The 26,159-nt window shown below is 37.6% G+C and overlaps 1 protein-coding gene across 3 annotated transcripts in view; it reads right to left on the reverse strand.

The window, feature by feature from the left end:
• spsb4a (splA/ryanodine receptor domain and SOCS box containing 4a) overlaps window positions 1-26,159 on the reverse strand; it is a 95,022-nt gene continuing 68,863 nt past the window's right edge. For 2 of the 3 annotated variants that reach the window (XM_038271335.1, XM_038271327.1), the window contains exon 3: window positions 2,349-2,476. In XM_038271335.1, coding sequence (XP_038127263.1) covers window positions 2,349-2,476 — 128 coding nt within the window. Of the gene's footprint in view, window positions 2,477-26,159 lie in introns of all 3 variants that reach the window. The other variant, XM_038271343.1, reaches the window with a different exon arrangement.

Consider the following 26,159-nt stretch of genomic DNA (forward strand, 5'->3'; position numbering starts at 1 on the left):
TTTCAATGTCACTTGGCTTTTATTCACATTTCATATTTCTGTGTTTTTGATTCCACTAAAATTCTGAAATGGTCCCATTCTCCTCATCGTAACCAGTAAAAACAGAAGGTAAGACCATTACAAACACAAAATTATATTAATAATAATTCAAATAATGACAATAATAAAAGCAGCATTGATACAAGTCAGGTTTCTGTCTCCCTTCATCCTCAGCATCGCTTTCATAAAACCACCTGAATGTCAAAAACACACAGTTAGCTTGTGATAAATAAACACTGTCCATCCTGTCCTTATCAGATGGAAAAAGCCTTTATAATGAACCAAAACAAAGTTAAAAAGTGACTTAAGCCATTTTTAAAGGAAGTAAAACATGATTGGTCTTGTGGTTGTGAACTGGTCATCTACATTCTAGCTCCTTCCAACAGCACGCCTGCCGTGCCTCTAAAGCCAGGTTCCTAGGTCCTGCTACAGCTTTTTTCTAAAGATCCATTCTAGCTGATCTGATCTCCTGTGGAAGAGAAAGCAGTCGTGTGGAGAGCAGAAACACACGCTGTTTGCTACCAGTGAGCTACAGCAGGGTGCTACAGACAACAGCCGGCGTCTCTTTGTGGCATGCAAGCACAGGTCCCATGGCCCTGCAGCCCTCTCTACAACCCATGGCTCCTGCTGAAACACTTTGGATGTGATCTGACATTGTTGTAGATGTGTTAGTGTCATGTGAAGAATGATTCTAGAAGCAATAAAACACTAGATTAACCACAAAGGGTATATTTGTCCTAACTGGTCTTGCAGCAAAGCCCCTTTCAGACATGAGTAAAGGAAAAGTCAGAACTACACTTTGGCTCTTTTGTCTTATTATCGCAGTAAATGTCCCACAGATGCATTCTTCTGAGATTTATTTTGATCCGCATTAAATCTGCTCATAGTTCTTCAGTTATCTAGGTATTAAGTTTAAAAATAAAATGTTATGATAAAACAGATTAAAGGGAGATTTTTTTTCACACATTTAACATGTTAAAAGGTGAGATATGTTGGTAGGTATGAATCTTCTCTCTAACTAAACATAAACGTTATATTCTCTTACCTCCACCCAATACGGTTAGGCTAACTTTTACCTGTGTCCAATACACAGGTAAAAATAATAATCCAATGTTATCTTTAATAGGGTGAGTGATGATTCTGTCTGCTGACAGACAGAATCAAAGGGGGGAAAAAGGCCACATCTTGCTGCCAAAGTTGATAAAAAGTCACAAACTCATTTTGCTTTTTTAAAGTAAAAGAAGGGACATCTGGAAATGTGTTAATAAATACTAAAAGTTGACAGAGCATAAATTTTGGGACATTATCAAATCTGAATGCCTGCTTAATACTGCATTGATTAAAAACTATGAACAGACTGGTTAATATGGGAATGTGATGTTTAGAATGGAATGGAAAGGCTTTAATTTGACTGTAACTGTATTTAGAACAGGCATGTTTTAAGATAAACTTGTACAACTCTACAAATTTATCATCATATAGATTTTAAGTTGCATGATTTGAAAAGATAATGTATTAAAATTATTAGAGCTTCACCAAAAAAGTTATGTGAACCTAAACACTAAGGAGGATTAGCCGTGTTAGATGTCTGAAATGGGCTTTACTCTCTATCAGTGTTGTATTTGACAAACTTACACCCTGTTCTGAGCTGTACACACACCTTGCAGCTGTGTGTTGATGTAATATGTGCAAGCTGATGGGTATTGATATAGTCAATCAAAAACAAAACAAACAAAAAAAAAAACATCTTCAGTGCTAAAATCCTTATAGACATGTGGAGTCTCCCACCAGCCACCTGTGCCGGCATGAATGATGAACAGACACCAGCTGCAATGATATGGTCACTGAGTGTACGTCAGAAAGGCCTCCATGGATGGGATTAGTGTGCTTACTTTGTCCTGTACTTCTTATCGTCACCACTAGATGGCGATGTTTGCCCTCGTCACCTGACAGCACTGTGCCATCAGAGGATGGGCTTTCAGTCTGGATGAAAGAGACACTGATGTGACGCAGTCATCAATAATTTAGTTTCAAGTCTAAAGCCAAAAAAAGCAGCCTAAAATAAACAAAAAAAAAAGAAGCTGGTCCGATTATTTATCTGAAAGCCTGAACTACCCTCCAGCTCCTCTGCCGTCGTCCTTATCCGTCCTTGTGCGGATTCGTGAGAGCTGCGGTGATCCAGTGTGGACGTTCTTCAATCAATCATCCCCTCTGTGCGACCTCAAGTTCACCCTTTCATCGTCCATCAGCAGACTCTCTGGTGGCCTGCACTGTGTCCTTGTTGTTACAGTTGGATCTGCTGGTGTCAGTCACTGGTACTGGAGGTAATTTTTGAGGGACTGAGGGAGAGGGAGGCTCTCGATTTCCTTGAGTCGCTCCCGACCTAACGCCAGGCGGGCCGCACGTCGACACAGGTCCATGAGAGGCAGGGGCTCAGCTGAGGAGAGGGGAGGAAACAGAATATTATAAATCCACAACATATCTTCATATGGGTCAAATAAATGAAAGACAAACACAGGGGCTCTTTAATTATTCACCCGCATTAATTCATTACACATGTTGCTAATGACTTCTGAGGTAAAGCAAATCATTGTGACCAAATTACACTGAAAACAAAAGCAGACCAAAAGTTTTTCCTCTGGTGATCCAGAGGAATTGCCAAGGAGAAAACAGACAGTGGAGGCAGGATGATGCTTTATGAAAAATTCACTGAAATAGCCTCCAGTTATTAGCAGGTAACTGAAATTAAATTCTATATTCTCCTCCTTTATTTTATTCCAAGGTCAATGGATTTAATCAAGATTTTATACGGTAGTTTAACATAATAAAAGGTCTTCAGATGATTTTAAAGGTATAGTGGAGGATGTTCTTTTTCCAGGTGAATCATCTAAATATAATAAGTTGTCCTCCTAGTTCTCAATCATTCTGGTGATATGTTTACGTAAAGCCTATGTTTTCGTCCCTAGGTAGCTATCTTTTTCTGCGAATGTCACTGAAGCTCGCCTTTCTCACTGCGGTTCTTTGAAAATGGCAGAGGGTTGTAAGACAAAAAGTGTCTACAAAGTGTATGAGAAGAAAAGAAAGGCCTCAGAACAGACAAACAAGGCCAGAGTACTTTTGGGAGATTCTTGCACACAATGGCGTACACTGAAATCACAGGTCAGGCTTCCCACTGATGCAGCAGTTGCAAAGTTTCTACTCCACAGGTAAGGTTAGGCATGCTGTTTGAAGAAATCCATTTCACATCAGTGACTGGTTAAAGTTATCTACCTCTATAGTGTTACTTTCCAGGGAAGATAAGTTTATTTGTTTTGTGATTTGCATCGTTAGTAGTAAAACACGTCCATTTGCGGAAATCATGTACAGTACCTTTAAGGACCAAAAAAAGTAACTCTGAATATACAGTACTCAAAAAAATTAAAGGAACACTTTGTAAACAGAGTATAGCATCAAGTTAATTAAACTTCTGGGATATTGATTTGGTCAGGTAAGTAGTAGAGGAGGTTGTTAATCAGTTTCAGCTAATTTGGTGTTAATGAAATTAACAACAGGGGCACTAGAGGGGCAACAATGAGACAATCATCAAAACAGGAATGGTTTTACAGGTGGAGGCCACTGACATATTTTCCTCTCCTCGTCTTTTCTGACTCTTTTTCACCAGTTTTGCATTTGGCTAAGGTCACTGTCACTACTGTTAGCATGAAGTGCTACCTGGACCCTACAGAGGTTGCAAAGGCAGTCCAACTCCTCCAGGATGGCACATCAATACGTTCCATTGCCAGAAGGTTTGCTGTGTATCCCAGCACAATCTCAAGAGTATGATGGAGATTCCAGGAGACAGGCAGTTACTCCAGGAGAGCTGGACAGGGTCGTAGAAGGTCTACAACCCATCAGCAGGACCTGTATCTGCTCCTTTGTGCAAAGAGGAGCAGGAGGAGCACTGCCAGAGCCATACAAAATGACCTCCAGTAGGCCACTGGTGTGAATGTCTCTGACCAAACAATAAGAAACAGACTTCACGAGGGTGGCCTGAGGGCTCGACATCCTCTAGTGGGCCCTGTGCTCACTGCCCGGCACCATGGAGCTCGATTGGCATTTGCCACAGAACACCGGAATTGGCAAGCCCGCCACTGGTGCCCTCTGCTTTTCACAGATGAGAGCAGGTTTACCCCAAATTACTGAATGCCATTTTGAGTTGCTGCAATGAAATTTCAGCAAAATTGACTAGCCTGTGGCATAATTTTTTCACTTTAATTTTTGGAGTGTCTTTGCATTCAGCCCTCCGTAGGTTGGTAATTTTCATTTCCATCAAATGATGTGGCATCCTTTTGTTCCCAACACATCAGCCAGTCCATATCAGTATAAATATACAGCAGGATTTTTTTCCCCATTGAGCTCATTTTTTGAGCAGTATATTTAAATATCAGTAAGTTAAGGTCTTGCTGGGATAAATATAACTAAAAAAAATGCTAAGAAGCTTAAAACCACCATCGCCAACAAACTTTCCAGAGATATCAGCAGTTGAAACAGTTATTTTCAAAACTTTAACCATTTTTTATTATGTAACAGCTTTTGAGGATTAACTTGTTTTGAATCTAACCTCATGTGGCTATTCTGTATGGTTTTTCTTTCTCAGCCTCATAGAAAAAGCCCCACATTACTATCATTTGTTTCCAAATAACAAAATCGGAGACAGTTGATGATGTGGAGGAGCTCCTCTGAGAGGATGTCAGGATCTTTAAAACTCAAAACTGGCTTTATGTGCTTTATGGAGAAAAACCCACACAGAGCCATCACCTGTTGGAGCTCTGGACGTCCTCTACCTGCTGCCCCCAGAAACTGCATTACTCTCTGCATGCAGGTGTTCAAGGTTAAACCCAGAAGATAAAAGACAGGCCACCCTCCACACACATTAAGAGTCACAACACGTGTGTCCTTGTACTGTCGCTGTCACATTAATGCTCCAACACTTAAAAAAGGCACAGCTCCCCACTTCTGGACAGTCAGATGAAAAAACAGCGCTTCTGTCTACTGTTTGCCCCTCTGTTGGAGTCATGATGATGCTTTCATCCTGGAAACGTATTTAAAGCTCAAAGCTATTGATCAATCTGCTGTAAAATAAAAAAATGCTCAAACAATCCACGTTGTGTACAGCAATACAAAGCATATTCAGCGTTGCTGAACCATCTGACAGAAATATCAGAAAATAGAAAAAATGATTTCATCTGAGAGGCGTTTCCATCTTGGCATTTTTCATTTAATCGAAAAAGAAAAAGGTTATTAGGACACAGAGCAAGCAAAAATATTTCAGGTTATGTTAGATTATGCTCAGTAAATGCTAAAGCTTGCTTAGTTTTTCAAATTTCAGGGCACAGTGTCCATATGATGTTATATGCTGCTGTACTCAGCCTGAGCCGATGAAGAACAAGGCAGGCTCCAAATAGAGCAGAGATGCTAAGCTGGCTTTAGTGCCTTGTTGGCCAGAGACCAGAGAAGCACTGAGTGTTTACCGACACCTGCTTGTAATTATTACCACTTTTTTCTTTCAGCTGGGGAACATAATGCAGATAATTAGCTTCATAAAAGTATATCTTCACAAACACTCTATAATGAGTCTGAAGCCAAGGAGGTCCGCTGAAAGAAATCAACCATTGCAGCAAAAACAAGGTAAAAACTTAGAAGACAGTGGCCTTTTACCTTTTTTGGAAAAAGAAAAGCTCATCTCTTAACATGATTTGTTGTTGAAAGGCCCTTTATGACTGCAGGAGAGTTATTAAACTGCAGTAGAAAAGATCTGAGAACTCCTGTTCGCTGCTAAAGACGCTACAGCAATTTTTTTAATCACAGGGAGCTAGCTGCAAATGTATTTGCGTGTGTGTGTGTGCACTTGTCAGAAGAAGCAATTTTACAGCAAATCCAATTAATCCGAGTGTGCTTGGAGGCTCTTCAGTGCAGTTTCTGTTATGTAGAGGCAGGGTGAGCAGACAGCAGTGTGGCTGCTATCAGGAGGGAGGCAGTGTCATCTGTGCATGTGTGTGTGTGTGTGCCTGATTTTTATTCTCTCTGGAGAAAAAAATGAAAATGTGAAATATTACCAAAGGAAACTAGACTGAAAAATAAAGGATCCAATTCCTACCTCCTTAAATAGAATAAGGTTAACCTTCCATTATTTTTATGTAATTAATTATTAATGCATGTACCAAACAACTTTTGGATCATCCTGGATTAGCTTTTCTATTTTTTTTTTGCATTTAAGTTGTGTAAATTTGACTTTTAATATTTACTACCCGTCTGTTCTGGTAAAAAACAGATAAATGTGATGATAAATCAGGATTGTTTATGCCTGACCTGCCATGATCTGTGATTGGCTGGAAACCAATCTGATTTTTTTTTCTGGCCCAAATCACAGTGCTAACAGGTTCCAGGTTCTTTGGTGTTGAAGCTGGTAGGATGTTCTCAGTGATGCTGAGGTGTTAAGAATGAATTTGGAGGAGAATATTTTAATTGGATCATACAAAAATTCTTCTAATCGATAACCATTTTAAGATTTGAGAGAAAAGGTTATAAATCCGTCTTGAAAATAAGGGAAATAGGCTTTAATAAATTGAAGTTTGGTTCTTATTCCTGCAGAGAATAAGAAACTCCATCTATTTTCCTTAACACTTATCCCTGCTGGGGTCGCATGGGTTGCTGGTGCCTATCTCCAGCAGTCAATGGGCGAGAGGAGGGGTACACCCTGGACAGGTCGCCAGTTTATTGCAGGTCAACACAGAGACAAACAGGACAAACAACCATTCACACACACAGTCACATGCACTCACACCAAGGGAGAATTTAGACAAGCCAATTAACCTAAAAGTCATGTTTTTGGACTGTGGGACGAAGCCGGACTACGCAGAGAGATGCACGCATGCACAGGGAGAACATGCAAATTCCATGCAGAAAGATCCCGTGCCAGGAATCAAACCCAGAACCTTTTTACTGCAAGGCAGCAGTTCTACTATACCCTACAGAAACCCCTTTCTTATAATTTGTAAGAGTTGACTGCATGTGTTGATTTTCATTGAAGCAAAAATAGACTGCTCTGGATATTCAGGCTGATTAGTTGTTGCTTCATTTTACTGCAAACATTTCTTTGTTAACAAGCTACAATTCCTATCATTGCAAAAAGAAAAATGTCTCTGCTGTTATTTATCGCTCTAAATAAGTTGATTTTTGCAAGGCATAGCTGTGCAAAATTAGTGATCAGAAGCTGGCCACATAAGTATTACAAGGTGTTTGTTCATACCAATCCAGCGCTATTTGACTGTGTAGCTATATAAATGATTAAATGAAAAAAAGCTCTTCATTAATCATCAGCTGCCTCCAGATGTCTGTTATGCCCTTGTGTAGCATTAGAAGTGTAATTTGCTGGATTTAATAACTTCTATAAATACTCAACAAATCAAAGCAAACTAGCAAAATCTCACTTAATGACTCAGACTCCATCATGTTTGATCCTATATGTTTATCCTGAAGTGAGAAAAGCTAATAAAGCGGCACACTATGGATCATCAACCTCTGGGTCATTTGCACCCTCATCATTACCCATTCTGAGTGGTTAGGAAGAGTCGCGTAACTCAATAACAGCAGTAGTGCTGAAACTGTTTCCAAAACATTAGATGAGCTTCTGTTTATGATGCACTTTGTTCTAAATTAGCCTATTTCTGTAAAGGTACCTTTCAAAGAATGTGAACATTTCTCTGTTTTGATTAGTCAGAGAATCTGGAGAATCTTTCTTATATTTGTAGGTTATTTCTGCTGAGAATCAAACTCACAACTTCTTTTTTTTGTGCCTTTTCAGCCTGTAACAAGGATGAAGAAGGTAAAACATAAGAGACACATCAGAAAAAGTTATGTGAGAATCGACCCCACGTAATGAGGGACTTCTGCCCCGGTTATGCATCTTTTTATGAACATGAACTGAGACCCCCTGATCTGCTGCAGTGGGAACGAGTCATAGGAGTACGTGATGTGACAAAACGCCTGTAATGAGATGCAGCGAAGAGTGATGAGGAGTCGGATTTATAGTCTGTGGAAAATGATAATGGGGGCGAGGGCAAAAAAAGGAAAAAGCAGCATCCCTTTTTAATGATGGATGTAAAAACTAACCCAAGGGGGCGACCGGAAGTGAAATAAAAGCCGACAAAGAGAGGAGTTTAAAGAGAAAAAAAAGTTCAGAGAAAGAAGAAAGCCCTCAGAGGTTCTTTTGCTCCCTGTAGCTCAAAGGAGAGTAAAAAGGGAGTTTCGTTATGCTTATATACTCTATATGGAAACAACATCTATAGTACGTTAAAGGCTCTGCAGCAGCTGCCTCATATTTATGAACCTGAACACAAGGGAAAGGGATCATCAACTTTTCTGCTGCATCGCTGACTGGATCTAATTAACTCTGCTGCAAATGTGAGGAAAACTGGCTGTGAAGTTTTATTACATTTAAAGAGGAAGTTACAGAGTCTAAGTAACTACTTTATTAAATAACTCTTCAGTTCTGAGTGTGGGTAATGACAGATCTTCAAACTGAACATAGCTAGGATGAAATGGAAATAATAAAACTGTTTGTTTAGAGTTTTTAAAATACTGTTGATTAAAATGGATTAAAAATGATCATCTAGAGACATGACAACAATGAGTTTCAGAAGCTCCCTTGTTTTTAGAGGTTGTGTTTGGAGGAAACATCTGTGCTGTTTTAGCAGCAAAAACATGCTACTGAGACATGCATGCATCCAGGGTAGCACTGTTTGTATATAAAGGTCAGGCTAGATGAAGCAGCTCTTTGTATTTCTAACTCTGGTGTCGTAAAAAAAAACATGTGGGATTCATTCAGCCGGACAAAAAGATGGAAACAAAGTCATAAAGGGATTCGAAATCACATTTAAAATGAAAATCTCAACTAGTTTTGCTCCTTTCCCTCATTTTTTAAAATACTTTTATATTGTGTGATAGATATTTTACACTACTAATGTAAGTCGAGTTAAAGCCAAATATGTCCCTGGCAGTTTTAGGAGGAATGTAAGTTTCACTCGACCTAAAAAAAAGGTGTTCTTTGCAGAAAATAAGACATCGTTTACTAAAATTTATAATGTAAATGTAAAAGCAGTTGATGAGTTATCATATTTTTATACCAATCAAATATAATTTAGACCAACTTTAAGTTTAAGCCCTGCGTCTTTGAGAATGGATGGCCTCCTTACCATCACCCTAATCTTTAGCTCCCTTCACAGACTTTCTATCTGATTCAAGCCAGATTAAGGTCAGAAAATTCTGCAATTATTCCTCAAGAAACCAAAACAGCACCGCAAATATTGACAGAAAAAGAAACATCTTTTTATTTTTAACTAGAACCAACAGGAATATTGGTAGAGGTAAACTTTAACTTCAGGTAGCTTTAGTAAACTATCTTCTCCTTGTTTGGTGTTTGAAAACTTTTTGCAGCTGTGCAGTTCGGAATATTGTTAGATATTGACCCTTTAAACCTAATGTTATAAAATAGAAGTTGGTTGAGACAATATGTGGGAAATCCAGACTTATTCAGCCTTAAAAATAAAGGGAAAAAACAAAAATGCACTGATAAATAAAAGAATTCGGTTAAATTTATAATAACTGTGTTTTATAAACTTCACAGAAGCTGATTTTTGTTTTCTGCTTTTCATTTAAAACCCGCATCTTCAGTAAATTAGACATTTATATCCAACGGAAACTAACTCAGTGTGTGGCTTTATAATGTTTAAAGGCGTCTTTAAATGATGTTCTCATACTGTTACAGTACCTATAGAAATATGGTATTGCTGTATTTGGAGGATGTTCAGTCATAAAGCAAAATATTATTTTATGTACAATAATTTGGTATACATTTCCAAAAGGAATAAATTATCAATTTTGTAAATAATACCAAGAGATCACAAAAAACAATCAATGTTAAAGTTCATCATGTTGATATAAGCCTTAAATTCAAACTTCCATAATAAAATTGTTGAAAGTCTATGCAAATTAGTTAGAATTTTAAAGAGCCCTTCAAGACCACAAGGAGCTGCCACCGCTGGGTGATTGACGGAAAACATGAGGCAAACAAGAGGGCTGTCAGCCGAAACAATGGAAGGGACTATACAGCTCCTTCAAGGTGGCAAAAGATGTTGGTTGTTCTCAGTCAGCTGTGTTCAAAATGAGGCAGGGATTAATTCAAAGGAATGGTTGAAAAAGGTGGACCAATGGAGACAGCAGGGCTGAAAACCAAAAACAAAAGTGTCCAAAAAGGAGAAAAATAAAAAATATGCAGGAATCAGTTTTTGAGATGAAATGGAAAGAAATCAGAGAAAAAGTAGTTGGGAAGTAAGATATCATTTTTGCACACATATTACAGTGGGAACCAATCCCTCTATGGTTCTGCTTCGGATACAGAATGACTTTAAGTTACATCAAGGATCTCAGAGATCTTTTTCTACTTTACTGTAGAGATTTCCTCCATTAATTTGCATTCCCTCTAAACTTTAACAATCTATGTATGCATGGGTTTGTTATCGTGCTATATAAATAAACATGTAAGGTGTCCTCCATCAGCCTCACTGATGCTCTATTTCACTCCCAAAAAATCTAGACCATCAATTTGGTCTAAAACAAAGAAAAAACATCAGACCTTCAACTGTAAATGGCAATAAGTGACAGAAAAACAGGTTTGTATTTAGCTAGATGACAATGTAGTTATGATCCTGTTAGCTATGAAAGGGTTTTCTAAGCCTGAGAGGTTGAAGAATTAACAGGACCACATAATCCCTTAATCCTTTAATTAAAGTCAACGCTTTCGAAATAGAATCAAAACTGCACTTTTAAGTTTCTGATGTGCCTGGAAAGGTGCAGACCTATGTCTGCTTACAAGTTTACAACCGCTCCATAGGCCAGTCAACACGACCCATTTCATACCTGCTAATCCAATGTCACTCTGCTGACCCACTGCAGTTTTTTTCCCAGTCAACAGGAAACATGCAAAGAGACAAATATTTGCACGAAAGGAAATCCACAAACCTGTCTTGCAAACACGATGACAGTTAGGAAAGTAGATGCAAAGAGCAAAAACAGATGCACGCTCACAAATACAGGAAATCAAATCTGACAGGAAAACCCGCACAGGTCACATATTGAGAAGGAACCTGGAAACTTCATGCCAATTCTTTAACCTTATTATCAACATGATTTACATGATCAAAAGTACTAACAACAGCAAATGTATAAAGCTGTGTGTCAAGTTAGAGGATTTGTGACACAAACTAATATCGAGTACTCGTATGAACATCCAAAGACCCAGCGGCAGAGCTGCTACAGTAGTTTTTATGTAAAACCCTCCTTTTAAGATTTACAGAGAGAGACAATTTTCTCATTGGTCCCACCCAGATGCAACAACCTTCAGTGTAGATTTTGTTACAGAGTGAAAAAAATTAAGATTTTTTCTAATAAAGGGATGTCTTTAAATAATAAAGGGCCTATATCATTCAAAAACAACGTCTGTAGCTTATTACTGTGTTCAATGTTTGTTCCTTCATCAGAATTATGCACATAATGGTATTTTGTTTGATTAATGCATGTCTGAATAATCATCAAGGGTTTAGCTGCCGGAGCAGAAGTCCCTCACCTGTTAAAATGAACCTAGATTAACTGGACTGTGCCAACGATGTAAACAAACGTCCTTTTTCTCCCATCAGGGAGTGGAATGTGAGGTAGGGTGCAATGTTTTACCTTAAAGTTGAGACCAAGTGGCTCTTTTAGCCACTTATCTGCACAAAGCAGTAGCTTTAATTTTTAAGCTTAGTTGTCGAAATCAGTTTTTTTTTTGCCTTGGGTCTCAAACTTTGTGCAGGTTTTCAAAGCGGTGATGTCATTAAACAGGGAGCACACAGACGTGGATAGGCGGTTTCACTTTGAGGGCAAGTGTTTTTTCCTTCAGGATTAGAAGAGGACAACGATATTTTAACACAAATTAAAATCCATTTAGTTCTAAAGGACTTATTTTGCCATACATTTGCCTATATGTGACTTCAAAAGGCTTAAAAAAGCCTGATATAGGAACTTTAAGTCTGGAAAGGGTTAAAAGTCCAAGCAATATCCAAGCAACATGTACTGTGATGAGGAGGGGTGGTGAATGTGAAGATGGAGGGATTATGGCCTGATGTGTGTGTGTGTGTGTGTGTGTGTGTGTGTGTGTGTGTGTGTGTGTGTGTGTGTGTGTGTGTGTGTGTGTGTGTGTGTGTGTGTGTGTGTGTGTGTGTGTGTGTGTGTGTGTATATATATATATATATATATATATATATATATATGAAAAATAAGTTTTACCCCTTCAGACAACATTAATCGATGTCTCAGACTGTATATACTGACAGATTTATTTGGTTGACGGTTTTGTTTCTAATTATGTTCTGGTGAATTTAGTTTGTTTGGAAATTGAGGTTTGGTTTAGTCTCTTTTTGTGTGTATTTGGTTGTATTTATTGTTGTTTGTCAAAAATTGTGTGAAATAAATTCCTTTTATTCATTCATTCAAGTTAGGTTTACAACTTGATGAGTTTCTGTCTGGTTGCAAAGGCTTTTCAATGGTGCCCTGTTGGTTTAATGTACTTTAATTCTGTGTTTTCTGTCCATTTGTTTGTAAATGTAACCCTTTTGCGTGTTCACCATAAAATTATCACGTGACTGGAGTTATATTGTATATCTGCACAAGGAGTAAAGGAATGGAGCCATGCAACTACCAGCAGAGGTGTGAAAAAAACAGAGATACAATCCAAGCTCAAGTATGAAAAAGGTGTCTAAAAAAATTATTAATACCAAAAATGATGAACTTGATGAACACTTTGGTGTTCAATGAAACAGAAGCTAAGCTGCAGATGGTGACAGGCTACAACAATGTTTATGTGTGCTTATTGTGGCAAGTGCAAAAATTATTTACAGGGTCCAAAAGGACAAATTAAAAACACCATCACACTCAAACACTATCAGGGGCAAATAAAACATGAACATATGATTTCAGGTGTTTTTAGTATAGATACAGTATGTGACTAGACTCCTTTAAAGTGAGCTATAGTTTCAACAACGGAATATTAATTCAGACTAAAACACAGAGCGAAGGGGATTTTACTCTTTTATCACTTTGTACGTCTATAGCTTGGATATTTTTTTACATTTTGGATGAAAAGGGAGCAGGCTGCTACAGGATGTCATTTAATACAGACAATCAATGGTAGAATTAGTGGACTGTACTTAAACAAACAGTAGCAAAACATAGAAAGGCTAAAAAGAGCACAGTTGGTCTGTTTTATGTTTTCACCTTTATCTAAATGATAGATTGTGAATAAAAAAAAAAATGGGTAATGTTTCAAAATGTCAGAGAGGTCATCATTCGCTATGAAAATAATTTCAAAGATTGATGATTATATCTAGTAATGATATGTTTTGTAAGGTTACTATGGTCGGTTTAGAATGGCAAATCTCTTACATTATCTATAGAATAATACTCATTTGGCTATTTATCTAAAACCTGTGGAGGGAATGAGAACTGATGCTTATTAATTGAATACTTCTAGGTGGAAGTAAGGCTTATAAACACCGAGGTGATACTGCCGACTTTTAACTTGGCAATGAATAATGATTGCCCCTTTCCACTAAAGTTAAAAGTCAAATGTTAACAGTGTTAGAAGAGGTTCCCTTCAGTGTGTCAACATCAAAGTGTGCCGAAACACACATTTAAACATCTCGCAGCCACCGTTTGACTCCTCATACATCAATGGGAGCAACAGAAAAAGATATTTTAACCTCACTTCTAGGAAGAAGAAAAAAAAACATCTGAGCCGCGGGAAGGATTAGTCTGAGGTGTATCTTTTCTCTTTGAGCGCAGTTTTCTCTTTTTCAAGCACACTAGAAACTCATCCCGTGTCCTTCACAGCCACAGTCTTGTCTTTTTCAGAACTCGCCTGGAACTTACTTCTGTGCTTCATTATGCAGCACCGCTGAATGCTTAGCACAGTTCCCCTTCAGGATGCACTGAAGAAACCGTCGTGCAGAACCGATGCAGTAATGGAGGGTTTTTCAGAAAAATCCTTTTGTACCAAAAAAAGAAAAGCAGCCGCATGGTGGCAGGTCTGATGGACCGTCTCACACAGGCTTTATATAAACACACTTCTATGAAGTTAAGCAAAAATAAACTATGTATTCAAAAAAATAAATAAAGTAAGCTAAATGTAGTGTTTAAATCATCTCGGCTATTTTTTTGTTTGTTTTTGTTCAGTATGACTAATGGCCTTCCATGTTAGTGTCACACAGAGAGGCGGACGTTGTGGGCAGATCTGGCTACTATAGAGACAAGAGATGGCGGTAATACAAGCCATGGTGGTGTTTCTTTTTAAAGCCGTGCTCTCTCTTTACGGTGCAGAATTACTGTAAATCCGACGTGCGCCGTCTCCTCTGGGATGAGAGGAAAGGAGATAAGAGAAACAGGAGGAGGCAAGATGTGAAAGAGAGGTGGAAAAATAACGGCAGCGGGGGAGGAAGACGAGGTACGGAGGAGCAGCACACAGCTGAGACGATGAAGAGCAGAAAGATGTGAAGAGGTCAAGAGATCAGAGAGGTGGAAGGCGTTAAAGGAGAGAGAGCACAGATGTACCCGGCTCAAATATACCGAAGGAGAAGCAGCATACCTATAATAATGGTAACCTTGGGACGAATATGCCTGGAGAAGATAATTGAATCCAAACAATCATTTATCCCTGTCTGTAGTCTGTATAGAAAATGTCATGTGGGACATAATTTAAAAGAAAAGCAAAATGTGAACAAGCTAAAAACAAACAAACATCTACTTTAATCTATTATCTGCTCGTTAATCTGCTGTCCTCCATTAATTAAATTTCAGGTCGCACAGGTATGAGCTGCAGAGATGAACCTGAACCCTCTAATTAGTGATATTCTAATCCGTAATCTGGATGATCACAAGGTTCCCAGACCAGAAGGACAATCTACCCTCAGGCCTGTTCTGGGTCCACTTCACTGTAAACCTTCAAAAGAGAAAGGCGATATGGGAGCATCATAATCAAATGCTGCCAAAGCTATTGCCATGTTAAACAAATGAATGAATGCAACTCTAAATAAATAATAGCTACATTCTCTACTTATGTTTTCCCCTTCTTAGTAAATCATTTTTTTAATTTCTTTACCCATCTTACTTTTCAACTTGAATTTGGACAAGGTATCCTAAGAGGAGATTTTAGCTGCTAAAGGGCTTTTATTTTTATCTCAGAAGGTATATCTTGAATGTATGACCACCCGAGTGTCACAAGATTTGCTCATTCTACCCAAGCATGAGATAAAACTTCACATGACGTTACACATGCTGGTGCCACTATATGACCTGATAGAAGAAAAATACACACACACAACCAAGAGTTTTACTTTCCTTTTTTTTTTCTTAGATCTTCAAAGTTAAAGTAATATTGAAACTAAACATAAACTTTAGCCAAAGTCAGACATTACCTCACTTATCTTTGTTCCCAGAAGTCAACTAGATATTTTAGACATCCTTCTGGTTTTATTAGTTCTAAACTGAGAAACTGGCCTGTTGGCGAGCCCTAAAAGGGATAATCCAGCTATTCTGAAACTAAAACTAGATTTTTCTTAAAAATTTGTTTTTCTGAAGAGAAAAAAATATATATAATTTATTTGTTCTGATCTGGATACTGAAACAAAGACCCTCTCCAATATGCAAAAACCGCTAGAGAGACCTGGGGGGAATAGATACTTCTTAAAGACATATCAGGCAGTAAATGGGAAGATTTTTAGATTTTCTAATTTGGCTGGGTAATGATCAGGTAAAAAAAAGAAAAAAAAAAGATTTTTCAGTTTGACAGCTGTTGAGGAGAAAAGGAGAATATGTTAAACATATTCAGGGTGAGTGAGGGGTTGAACATTCAATTAGCATAAACAGAAATGAAATCAATCAATCAATCAATCAATCTTTATTTCAGACACAAAAGAGGTCCATAGTAAAAACAAAAGAAAACAAAAGAAAAAGAAAACAAAAAGAAGCATGACAGTCACGGAGCCACAAATAAGTGATGACGCCAATGTTTCCACAATCTTGAGAAAAATCTCACTGTACTAAAAACAGGGTTTACTAAAATTGCTATTATATTATTGTATGACACGGATAATCTACACATACATTTATACATGAGATTCCTGAGCGCAGCTGCACATGTGGGAACAGCGTTATGTGCAAACATGTGGCTAGCACTGCTCCATCTAGGCACTTTAAGTAGGAGCCTCAGGCCATCATTGTATGCCACATAAAGTTTGTGCAGGCTACTTTTTTTATATCTTCGCCATAGATGGGCTGTGTAAAATGAAGTGCAAAAAACTTTAAAAAGAGCTACTTTCACAGAGGATGAACACATACCAAACTTTCTGATCAAAGTATTAGCCTGTGCATACATCATGCAATACTGCCTACAAATGTCACGATCATCAGATAGGTCATCAGTTATGTAATGTCCCAGATATTTAATTTCATTGCATATATTGAGGACAATGCCAGATAAAGAGAAGTCAGGGGTTATCAGATGCTTATCTGCTCTACTTCTAACAATCATGACATTGCTTTTCTTAGCGTTATATTTGACATCAAAATCACATCCATATTGGGAACAGACCCTTAGTAATTGTTGAAGGCCCGCACTATATGGGCATAAGATTACCAAATTATCCGCATACATTATGTGATTGATTATGCGGTCACCAACTACACAGCCTGTTTTACAACAATTCAGGCGCTTTGATAATTCATCCATGTAGATGTTAAAGAGGTAAGGGGACAATATACTTCCCTGCCTTACTCCATTACCAACATTAAACGAGTCAGACAATGAGTTACCCCATTTGACATACATTAGTTGATGACCATACCAATAGACCATTATTCTAATTAGATATTTGGGTACACCTCTGCTTTCTAACTTACAGAACAATTTTTGATGATTCACGCGATCAAATGCTTTAGAAGCATCAATAAAACACATAAATACTGTGGTGTTGTGCAAATTATACAAATCTAAAATCTCCTGTAGCACAAAAATACACATGTCTGTGCCATGTTTGGGTTTAAAACCGAATTGATTATCAGAGGTCAAAAGAAACTCTTCCAGCCTATTTAGAAGGACTCTTTCAAAAACTTTCGACAAACTACTAGCTAAAGCTATGGGTCGGTAATTCTCCAAGGAGCTAATCTTACCCGCTTTGTCTTTAATAGTGGGTACCAGAATGACAGATAACATTGATTTAGGTAGCAAACCATGTACTAGACAGCCAGTGAAACACATAGAGAGTAATGCACAGAGTTTTTTACTTGCATTTTTCAAATGCTCAGTGGAAATGTTATCCATCCCACAGGCCTTATTGTCTTTCAGTGTCATAATTGTATGATATTTTTCTTGTGGGGATACAGTCACATTCTCATTACTGTGAATGCTTCCTATGTCAGAAATGTCACTTTTGACACAATTAAATAGCGCACTGTAGTGCTCTTTCCATAACTGAGTGATTTCTTTTACACCAGTAACACCATCAATAGTAGATGGAAGTGACGTTTTACAGTTATTTACTTTCTTTATTTCTTTCCAAAAGTCCTTAACATTATTATTTCCTAACTTTCTAGCGAGAGAGTCAGACCTCATAGTATTTTCACGTCTCCTTATGAATCTTAAAAAATGTTTAAAATTAGCATTTGCTTGTTTTTTGTATTCAAACAAGGGACCATGTCTCTGTTTACCTGCATCGGCCCATGCTTTAAGAGCCCTTCTGGCCACTGCATGATGTTCTTTTACATAGTCGTTCCAACCCGGCTTGGTGCTATGCAAGATGGTTTTATGCAGTGGCTTGCTTGAGATAAGGAGGGATTTCACAACATTCTCATACAGAGTACATAACTCAATACCAGGTTGAGGGTCTTTACAATTCATATCACGGCATGAGATTGCTCCCTTTGGTAAGTATGTATTGCTGAACATGTCATTAGTTCGATAGCAATAATCTGATAGATCTTTTTCAGTCAAGTTATCCCATGCTATTTTTCCTGTACTTATATTATAGTCTACAGGCAAAACAGAAGGTATGCAATTCATGTTTACACATAAGGAGAATGGTATATGGTCAGTGGTGGCGAGGTCATAGTTGACACGAATTCCCAGAATCGAATCATGAGCATCGGCTGTACAAATACAATGATCTAACCAGGAAGTTGTATGCCATGATTCACTAATATAGGTGTAACTGTTGTTAGGCAAAAGTGCCTAACAAAGAAGCTTTTGGAAAAATAGTTCTATGATAAGTTGAGAAAGGTCTGTGTTTCAGCAGCAAGAGACCAATACTGAGCAAATACCAGAAGCTGAACGTATTGATGCAAAGTTGGGCTGTTTTTTAGATAATTAAATTTTTTTTTAAGTCTAATCTTACAGGTTGGACTGAAAATGATGGACTGGTAAAAGAGTTTGGGGAAATATTAGCTAACTATGCTGGGGTTACACATAGAAAACAATGAAGATGCTACAAACAGAGTAGGCAAGTCAGTGAGATTCTTCTCTGCAGAGCTTTGTAACCCATCTTATTAATAATTATTGATCATTTTCAGCTTTTAAATATTACAGCTTAGGTTATATCAAATGTTTCCATCAGTAACAGATATCACTTCTATAACAGGTGGCTATGAAAAATGATTTCTTTTGATAAAGTACATACTGTAGGGTAACTATATTTTCCAACCTGAAGGATTTTACTTTAATTGTAAATCATCAGTATGTATAGAATAAGGTTTAAGAATTGGCTATTCTTTAAAATCATTTCATCATTTATAAATTAATAAAATATACATTTATCAGCCCATTGTTTTTTGCAGGATTCACAGAATTTGAACATTACAGACGTTTATGATGAGGATTAAATATTATTGGTCTAAAAAACCTGATCCACACATCTTCTAGTTTTAATGTAGGTAGACTACAAACCCTGCATTTCATATACAGAATTATTACTTAAACTGTAGAATAAAAATACCACCTAACATTACTTTTGGTGGGGTAACAAAGAAATGGAGTGAGAAAACCATTGTCACAATGAAAATGGTTGGTGGTTACATCATTGGTTTTCACCGAAAGAAATCAAAGTATAATTAAGAAAAGTCTTCCTATAAATGTCAAGGATTCCACTGTGAGTTAAAGATTGATGAAGCCTAGTTTAAGCACATGGATGCATACAAATTCAGCCTTTTTTTAAGGTAAAAGGACAAAGAATAGAAAACAACAAAAGGTGAAAAGATCAGAACAGAAAATGTTAAAGACATGCTAGTCGCCACAGAGGGCAGCTGTGTTTCAATTCAAGGGTTCTGTTAGGAAGAATATTTTCTGACAAACAGATTAACTAACACAGACGTGTTCTGTCTCACATGCAGCAGGCGAGTCTCAGTCAACAACCTGGAAGGCAGACTGAAACAAAAAGCAAGCTGATCCGTTAGTAGCTTTATGTGTCCGGTCAGGTTGTGTGTTTGTGTAGCTTTGCTGCTGAGACACTGAGACAGCAGGAAAAAAAATTATCACAGGTACATAAAGCTGTTTTAGGATGAAATCAGCAGATCTACGCTTTAGAGAAGCACTTAGTGGTGTGTTATTATGACTAATTTTCTTCTCTCCTTCAAGCCAAGTCGAAGCTCATCACAGAATGCAACAAGTTTCTACTCGATGGATGATTTTCCCCAAAGGCACGGAATAGTAGAGGGAGCTTAGTAGAACTGATGACAAAGAGAAGAGGAATGAAAACAACAAAAGTATTCAACGCATGATCATCCTCTGAGCATTCCTGTTTCACATAGAATGCAGAAAGCAGCTTAAAATATATGTAGTGATGCTTTGGTTTTAAAAGAGGTCCAGGGATTCATGTCTTCCCAGCAACAGTCAGCAGTTGATGCATTCAGGGTGAAAATAAACTTTCCTTTGTCAAGTGTTTGGTTTAAGATTAAAGCTGCAGAAGAAGCAAACATACAAGGTTTGAGTTCTGAAGGAAGCAGTCAGAAAAGGAGAAAGGATTTGCATGTGCATATTATAGCCTGATTTTAACACCAAGAATCCCACCGGAGGAAAGTCTGCATCAATCTGCAAAAGCATGAGGGAAGCTGACCTGAAGAGACCAACATGTTTCTATATTTTGAGGCAAATCTACACAGTTTTTTTTTTTTTTTTATTAGCCAACAAGTCTACGGTGGGGAAAGAGTTAAACTGTTGTTTTGTTTTGATAAACCAATAATAGGTAGTAAAAAATGCTTAAAGCAGGATTTTATTTAAAGAATCCGAAAACCTGAACCAGCCCTATAGAGGAGTTCAGGATAGAATATACTTACAGGCAAACAGGTTAAAGCAAATAATTTTTAAACAGTTTTGTTACTTGCAGCGTGTTGCTCTTTTAGATAATGTAATGTTTTATAGACTCTAAATGTAGGTTATTGATTATTGTATTACTAAATCAGGTGAAGATTATGTCAGTATTAAATTTATGATTAATCCGATAACATCCTTAAAGAGACATTATGTAGGTGTTTACTGGAAACTATCTTTAAAATAGCCTTTTTATTTGACCCTTTATGACTTAAACATTGTTTTATGAGCAGACTGACACCTCAGTAGTTCAGCGTTGATGCATCTACAAGCCTGTAGCCTATTTTCCTGAATTTACTTTGGGTCAGAAGCTCCTGCGCTGTTCGGCGGATGTGACATCAAACCTGTCGAAGTTAACAGCATCTAACCTACAAAAAATTTAAAGCGTTATATTCAAGATTGATATTGTGGATACGAAGATGTCACTAGCATCCAGCTAAAGTAAAAAAAAAACTTAATAAAATAAAAAAAAAAACTTGTTAGTACAAGTGCGAGCTACCAGAATGGGCACAAGAGTGTTGTAGTTCTGTGTTTTGGCCACAGGTGGCAGTATGTCAAACAGGACCATCTGCAGGGAGTGATGCCCTCAGTTAGCTGCTTTTGACAAAAGAAAATCCTGCATTCTGTGATTCAGAAGCAGGTGCAGTTCCTAACTGTGTGATGTTAGCATTAACACCTAATCTTTTTCAAAAGTGTGACACTGTCACAGGCACTTAGTGTCCCTAGCGTATTATCCATACTTTATTATGTCTTTTTTTCACCTATTGAAATGCAAAAATAAACATGACTCCCTCGTCATTCAAACACTGGCTTCCAATCAGGAGCAAAGGACTAACAATCCTACAACACCCCCACTTTAAGGTGCAGAGACAGGGGAAAAAAACACACAAAAAAAGATCTTTTTCAGAAATGCAGGAGGTAACTGGAACCTTTAATTGCTCTGCACTCCCCTCTTAACGGGGCCCTTTCCATCACTGAATGCTGAGAGAACACTAACAATGCAGATGTGGAATGAAGTACCAGTTTAAAAAAAAAAAAATGATAGCATTGTGCAAGAAAAATATGAACTAATTTATTTAAAAACAGTTGAACAATGAGCCGAACAGTGAAGATATGCCTGATTATTGAAGTAAAATCTACAAGATGAGGAGGATGAGTCATCTAAAGTGAAAGATATGACTTCTAGAGGGCAGATATGAGTCACTCTTCCTCTCAGGCATCACAATCATTATATCTCCAGCGTCCATGACTTCTCTAACCGATGAATTGGTGAGAAGCACACCTAAAAAACATTAAAAGCTATGTGCACATATTTCATTCCTAATAACAAAGGCCTCTTTTTCCTGTAGTGTCATGATAACTAAAGATTGTGTCGGTCGACTCAGGTCCACTTGTCTGTGCCAGAGCAGCTGTTAATGCCATCACTAGTGGAAAGCATTTGGGGTGTAGTACAGGCTCGGAGGTGATCCAAGGAAAATTAAACAGCTGCTCAGTTGTCTTTATATAAAGGTAGAAAAGCAGAGGTGGATCAAAGAAATGCTGGGGAGCACGAGCAGGTGGGTGAGCTGTGGAGTGAGGCGAACATGCTGTGAGGGGATGAAGGGATGGCACCTCTTTCTTCACCTGTACAAAAGGCTGAAGGAGGAATGGAGCGGCAGACAACAGCAGCTAATAGGGGCTGTGGCAGACACAGATGTGGGGATTTTGTAAAAAACACGCCAGAACAGAACAGGACTGATACAAACAAGTGGATCCAGAACATAATGGCAGGAGGCAGAGGAGCACAAAGCCTGAGGACAGAGACAAACAACGATGGGAATATGTGGAGCAAAGGATAAAGACAGAGGAAGACAGTAGAGGATGTTAAAGTAGAGCTTGGAAGGCTTGGAGGCGAGGGGTTACAGGTGGGATCCAGGCTGCAGGTTAGAAAAGAAGAAGAGTTATAATAGCAGTGAAAAGTGAGGAGGGAACAAAAATAGACTGAGGAGATTGTTACATGTCAAGCTAAAAGGGGTAAAGACTCAGTCTTGAAAAGGCCGACCGCCTAGGGGCTCGTATAGGCTTCCTTTGATGAAGTCACCATTTTAAGCTTCGGTTTTTAGAATGTGATATACCAGGCTTCTGACTGCAGCTTGGAGGTCTGCAGTCAGAAAAGAAAAATCACATTTGCTGCATCCCAGAGCTCTTCAGCGATAAACCAGAGGCAGCCAACAACAGAACAACTGTGGCTCCTAAAATAGAGTTACAGAGACCACCGTGAGCAATTTTACTCCAGTTCATCGGGGACCACCGCTGTCACTTCTTAGCATCACGACGAGAAACAGTTTTATGAAACACACTCCAGTGATAAAAGCTTACAGACTAGCTGTAGGCTAGCAGCACTCTGAGTAATCGCCCCTTGGGCTTTTTAGTCACAATGAAATGTTTCCAAGGAAAACCAAAAACAATCTAAGCCCATACAGAAAGCTGCATTCAAATAGTTCAATTCATTTTTATTATTGTATAACTTATTTCCTTTCACTTTTTGCAGCATTTAACACAGTAATTTTCTGTAGTTCTGTGTAATATTTATTTTTAAAGGAATCTGGTAGCAATATGTTTTCTAATTTAGGGATTTATTTTCATCCAAACCAACTTTGCTTAATGGGTCTTAAGTTTTCACAGTCATTTGCCCTTAAAGTTCACCAATAAATAGATATATATAAAGCAAAATCACAATATATTTAACTATTAGCCTATTTTGTATAAATCAGTCCACCGCGTTATTTGATGCCATTCTTCAAGACACCTTCAAATTCTCTGCTGCACATCTCCAGATGTGGGAAACACTTAATGATTTCAAGAATAGATGGTCCTATGACAAAATAACTAATCTTACATTTTCATCGTTTACTCCATTGATTCTAATTCAGTTTTGTTTTTTTATTACCAGAGATAAGAGATATAGACCACCAGGCATTTTACAATGTAGAAATAGTGTAGTCTTTTGCTTTCAGGCTCCCCAGCTGGAAAAAAAGAAAAAAAAAAAAGATGCTAATCCTCTTCTCTGGCTCAGTGTCAAGATGCAACACAAGGTCAGTCATGTTGCAACCACCCTCAGCCCAGGATGTCGGCCAGGATCAGAGAAGCCTGCTTCAAACTGGCATAATCAGATGGAAATCTCTTCATCCCTCACTCTGGAATTACTCCACTTTCCGCCTCTAAAGGGACTTTGAGAAACACGAAGACAGTGGCAGGTTGAAGGTCACAGATTTTCTTTTGGTTTAGTAAAACATATATACTAGATAAGAGGCAAGATTTTAAAACATACTTAGTTATTTACAGTCAAATGTCAGAAATAAAAGTGAGCAAGCATATTTTAGTTTTCCCAACAGCCTGGTTTAATTAGACATGGAGAGCAGCTGTAACATCGACAGTTTGAAAAGCCTTCTGTTTCCAGACAAAATGATGTTGACAGAGCTTAAATGGGACAAAACCGGCTAACAGATGCTTCAAGCAGACAGTTTAACTTTTCGCCCACAGTAGAAGTTAACTTGAAAGAAGATGTGTCTGCATGAATCAGAGAAAAAAAAACATTTTTGTTTAATTCACTAGGAAAATATCTGTATTGTCTTTTTTTTTTTTCTACTTTCCTTACACATTTTTTAAGCTAGATAAGGTGTAATCTGCAGACTGTAGGCATTTTAACATGGCTGATAAAAGTTTTTTGTCATTTAATTGCTGGTAAATGTCCATCAGTTTTTAGGGACTGTTATGTCTGCAACAAATGTGTCAAATATAACAGTATTGATCTGATTGTTTCATATTACCTTTATTAGTACATTAAAATACACATTTTACTGGCTCTTCTTTGCAGCAACACAAATGTAGACCAATCAGATGATCTATTCCCTCTTTTAATGGTTTTGACCATTAAGGCTGAAAGATATAGAAATATCCATAACTTGTTTTAAGATATAAAACATTTATATATAAACATATTAACCCTGCAATTTCATTATCTTATTTTATGTTTTATGTAAACATCATTAAAGCTTTTACATAATTACTGCTGAAAGGGTTTCAGGTTTTAGCTGAACTTTTTAACTAAATTTTTTCCCTTTGAACACCCTACAGCCCAAATTTTTTTATGTTGAACATATTTATTCCAACAGGTGTTGAAAAGCACTAAGCATTAAGGCACGCCCTGTTTTTTTTGTTTTACACACAATCTTCATAGCCATCACACAGGCATATACAAGGGCCACAAACTGACAGCCGTGGCCTGTTTATGGTCCTAACAAGCTCACTGCAGGTCAGGAGCCCTTTTTCCATTGTCACTACCCAATCCAGGTCGCCATAAATAATGTAATCGTGGGACTAAAATTACTTATTTCTCTCCTTAAACCACTAAAGAATGCTAATACACATTTTTAAAACATTATTTACCACGTTTCTGAGACAATTTGATGCTTTTTACATTTTCTCCATTAAACTGCTTGTCCGTCGTCATCGTTGGACATGCTCAGAGCTGTCCGGCAAAATATGATTAAAAAATGTTTATCTGCATTTTAGTTGTTTTCGTTCTTTAGATTACGCACTATATGCCATACAGTTAACATGAAAGGAAAAAAATAAAACTCAAAGAGACTAGATTTATGTTTAAATCCAGAGCCGAAAAAGTTAGCTCCCGGAAGTGGTGTACAGTAGGATCCCATTTCCGGTAGAGATCGGGATAAAAACAGAAAGGATTTTAGTGCATTTATTCTATCAGGAAAAACACTATTAACTTTTAACATAGTTTAGTGTGCTTACTATTTTTAAGGAGGGAACGACCCAATTTAGGTATTTTTTGCAAATTAAAATCAAGGGCGACCCGGATGTATATCTGGTTGCGCATTCATAAGAAGAAAAGTGACACTTTAATAATTTTAGGAAGCAAAAGAACACTTTTTCAATAGGATAATGGGGTTTCAATTTGAATTGTGATTGATAAAAAAATAAGCTGTTTAGCAGGAGGCACCTAAAAATCTTTTCTAGATGTTAGCAGGACATTACAAATGTAACTGAGTAACAATTGAGATGTAAAAGATAAGTACATAATGTATACAGCTTAATTAACAAGAAGAGTGGTGATCATCGATTAAGCAAGAAGCACTCATTCCTTGAAGAATCACAACCATTTCAGAGGAAGACGTCTAACCACAGGAGAGGTCTGCATTTAGTCTGACCCAGCAGAAAAAAAGCACTCATCTTAATTGATGACTCAGCGACATCTGAGATACAAAGGAACAAACTAAACTGATTTATCAGCTGTACAAAACAGAATGAATGTTGATTTTGTTTATCAGGTTGTAGTCATGAGTTGGGGACTCTGCTGTACAAGACAGAGTGATTACTTTAATCATCACATCATAAACTGGACAGTTCTGGAACTATTTTATCCGCTTTATTTGATATGCAGAACTGTTAAGATAAAAAGCTGAAACATGTTTCGCGTTTAAGAACTAAACAATATTTGCTTTAGATGACATTTTCTCCGCAGGAATAGGTTTTTAATCTTGATTTGTTTATTTAATGTCCGCCACCAACAAGAACATCTATAATAAAACATACACAGCATGAGTGCGTAGAATGTTCTATTTCACCTCATGACTTT

The sequence above is a fragment of the Cyprinodon tularosa genome, unplaced genomic scaffold (genome assembly GCF_016077235.1).
Source record: "Cyprinodon tularosa strain WSP-4 unplaced genomic scaffold, ASM1607723v1 ctg12, whole genome shotgun sequence".
In the NCBI taxonomy this organism is placed as follows: Eukaryota; Metazoa; Chordata; class Actinopteri; order Cyprinodontiformes; family Cyprinodontidae; genus Cyprinodon; species Cyprinodon tularosa.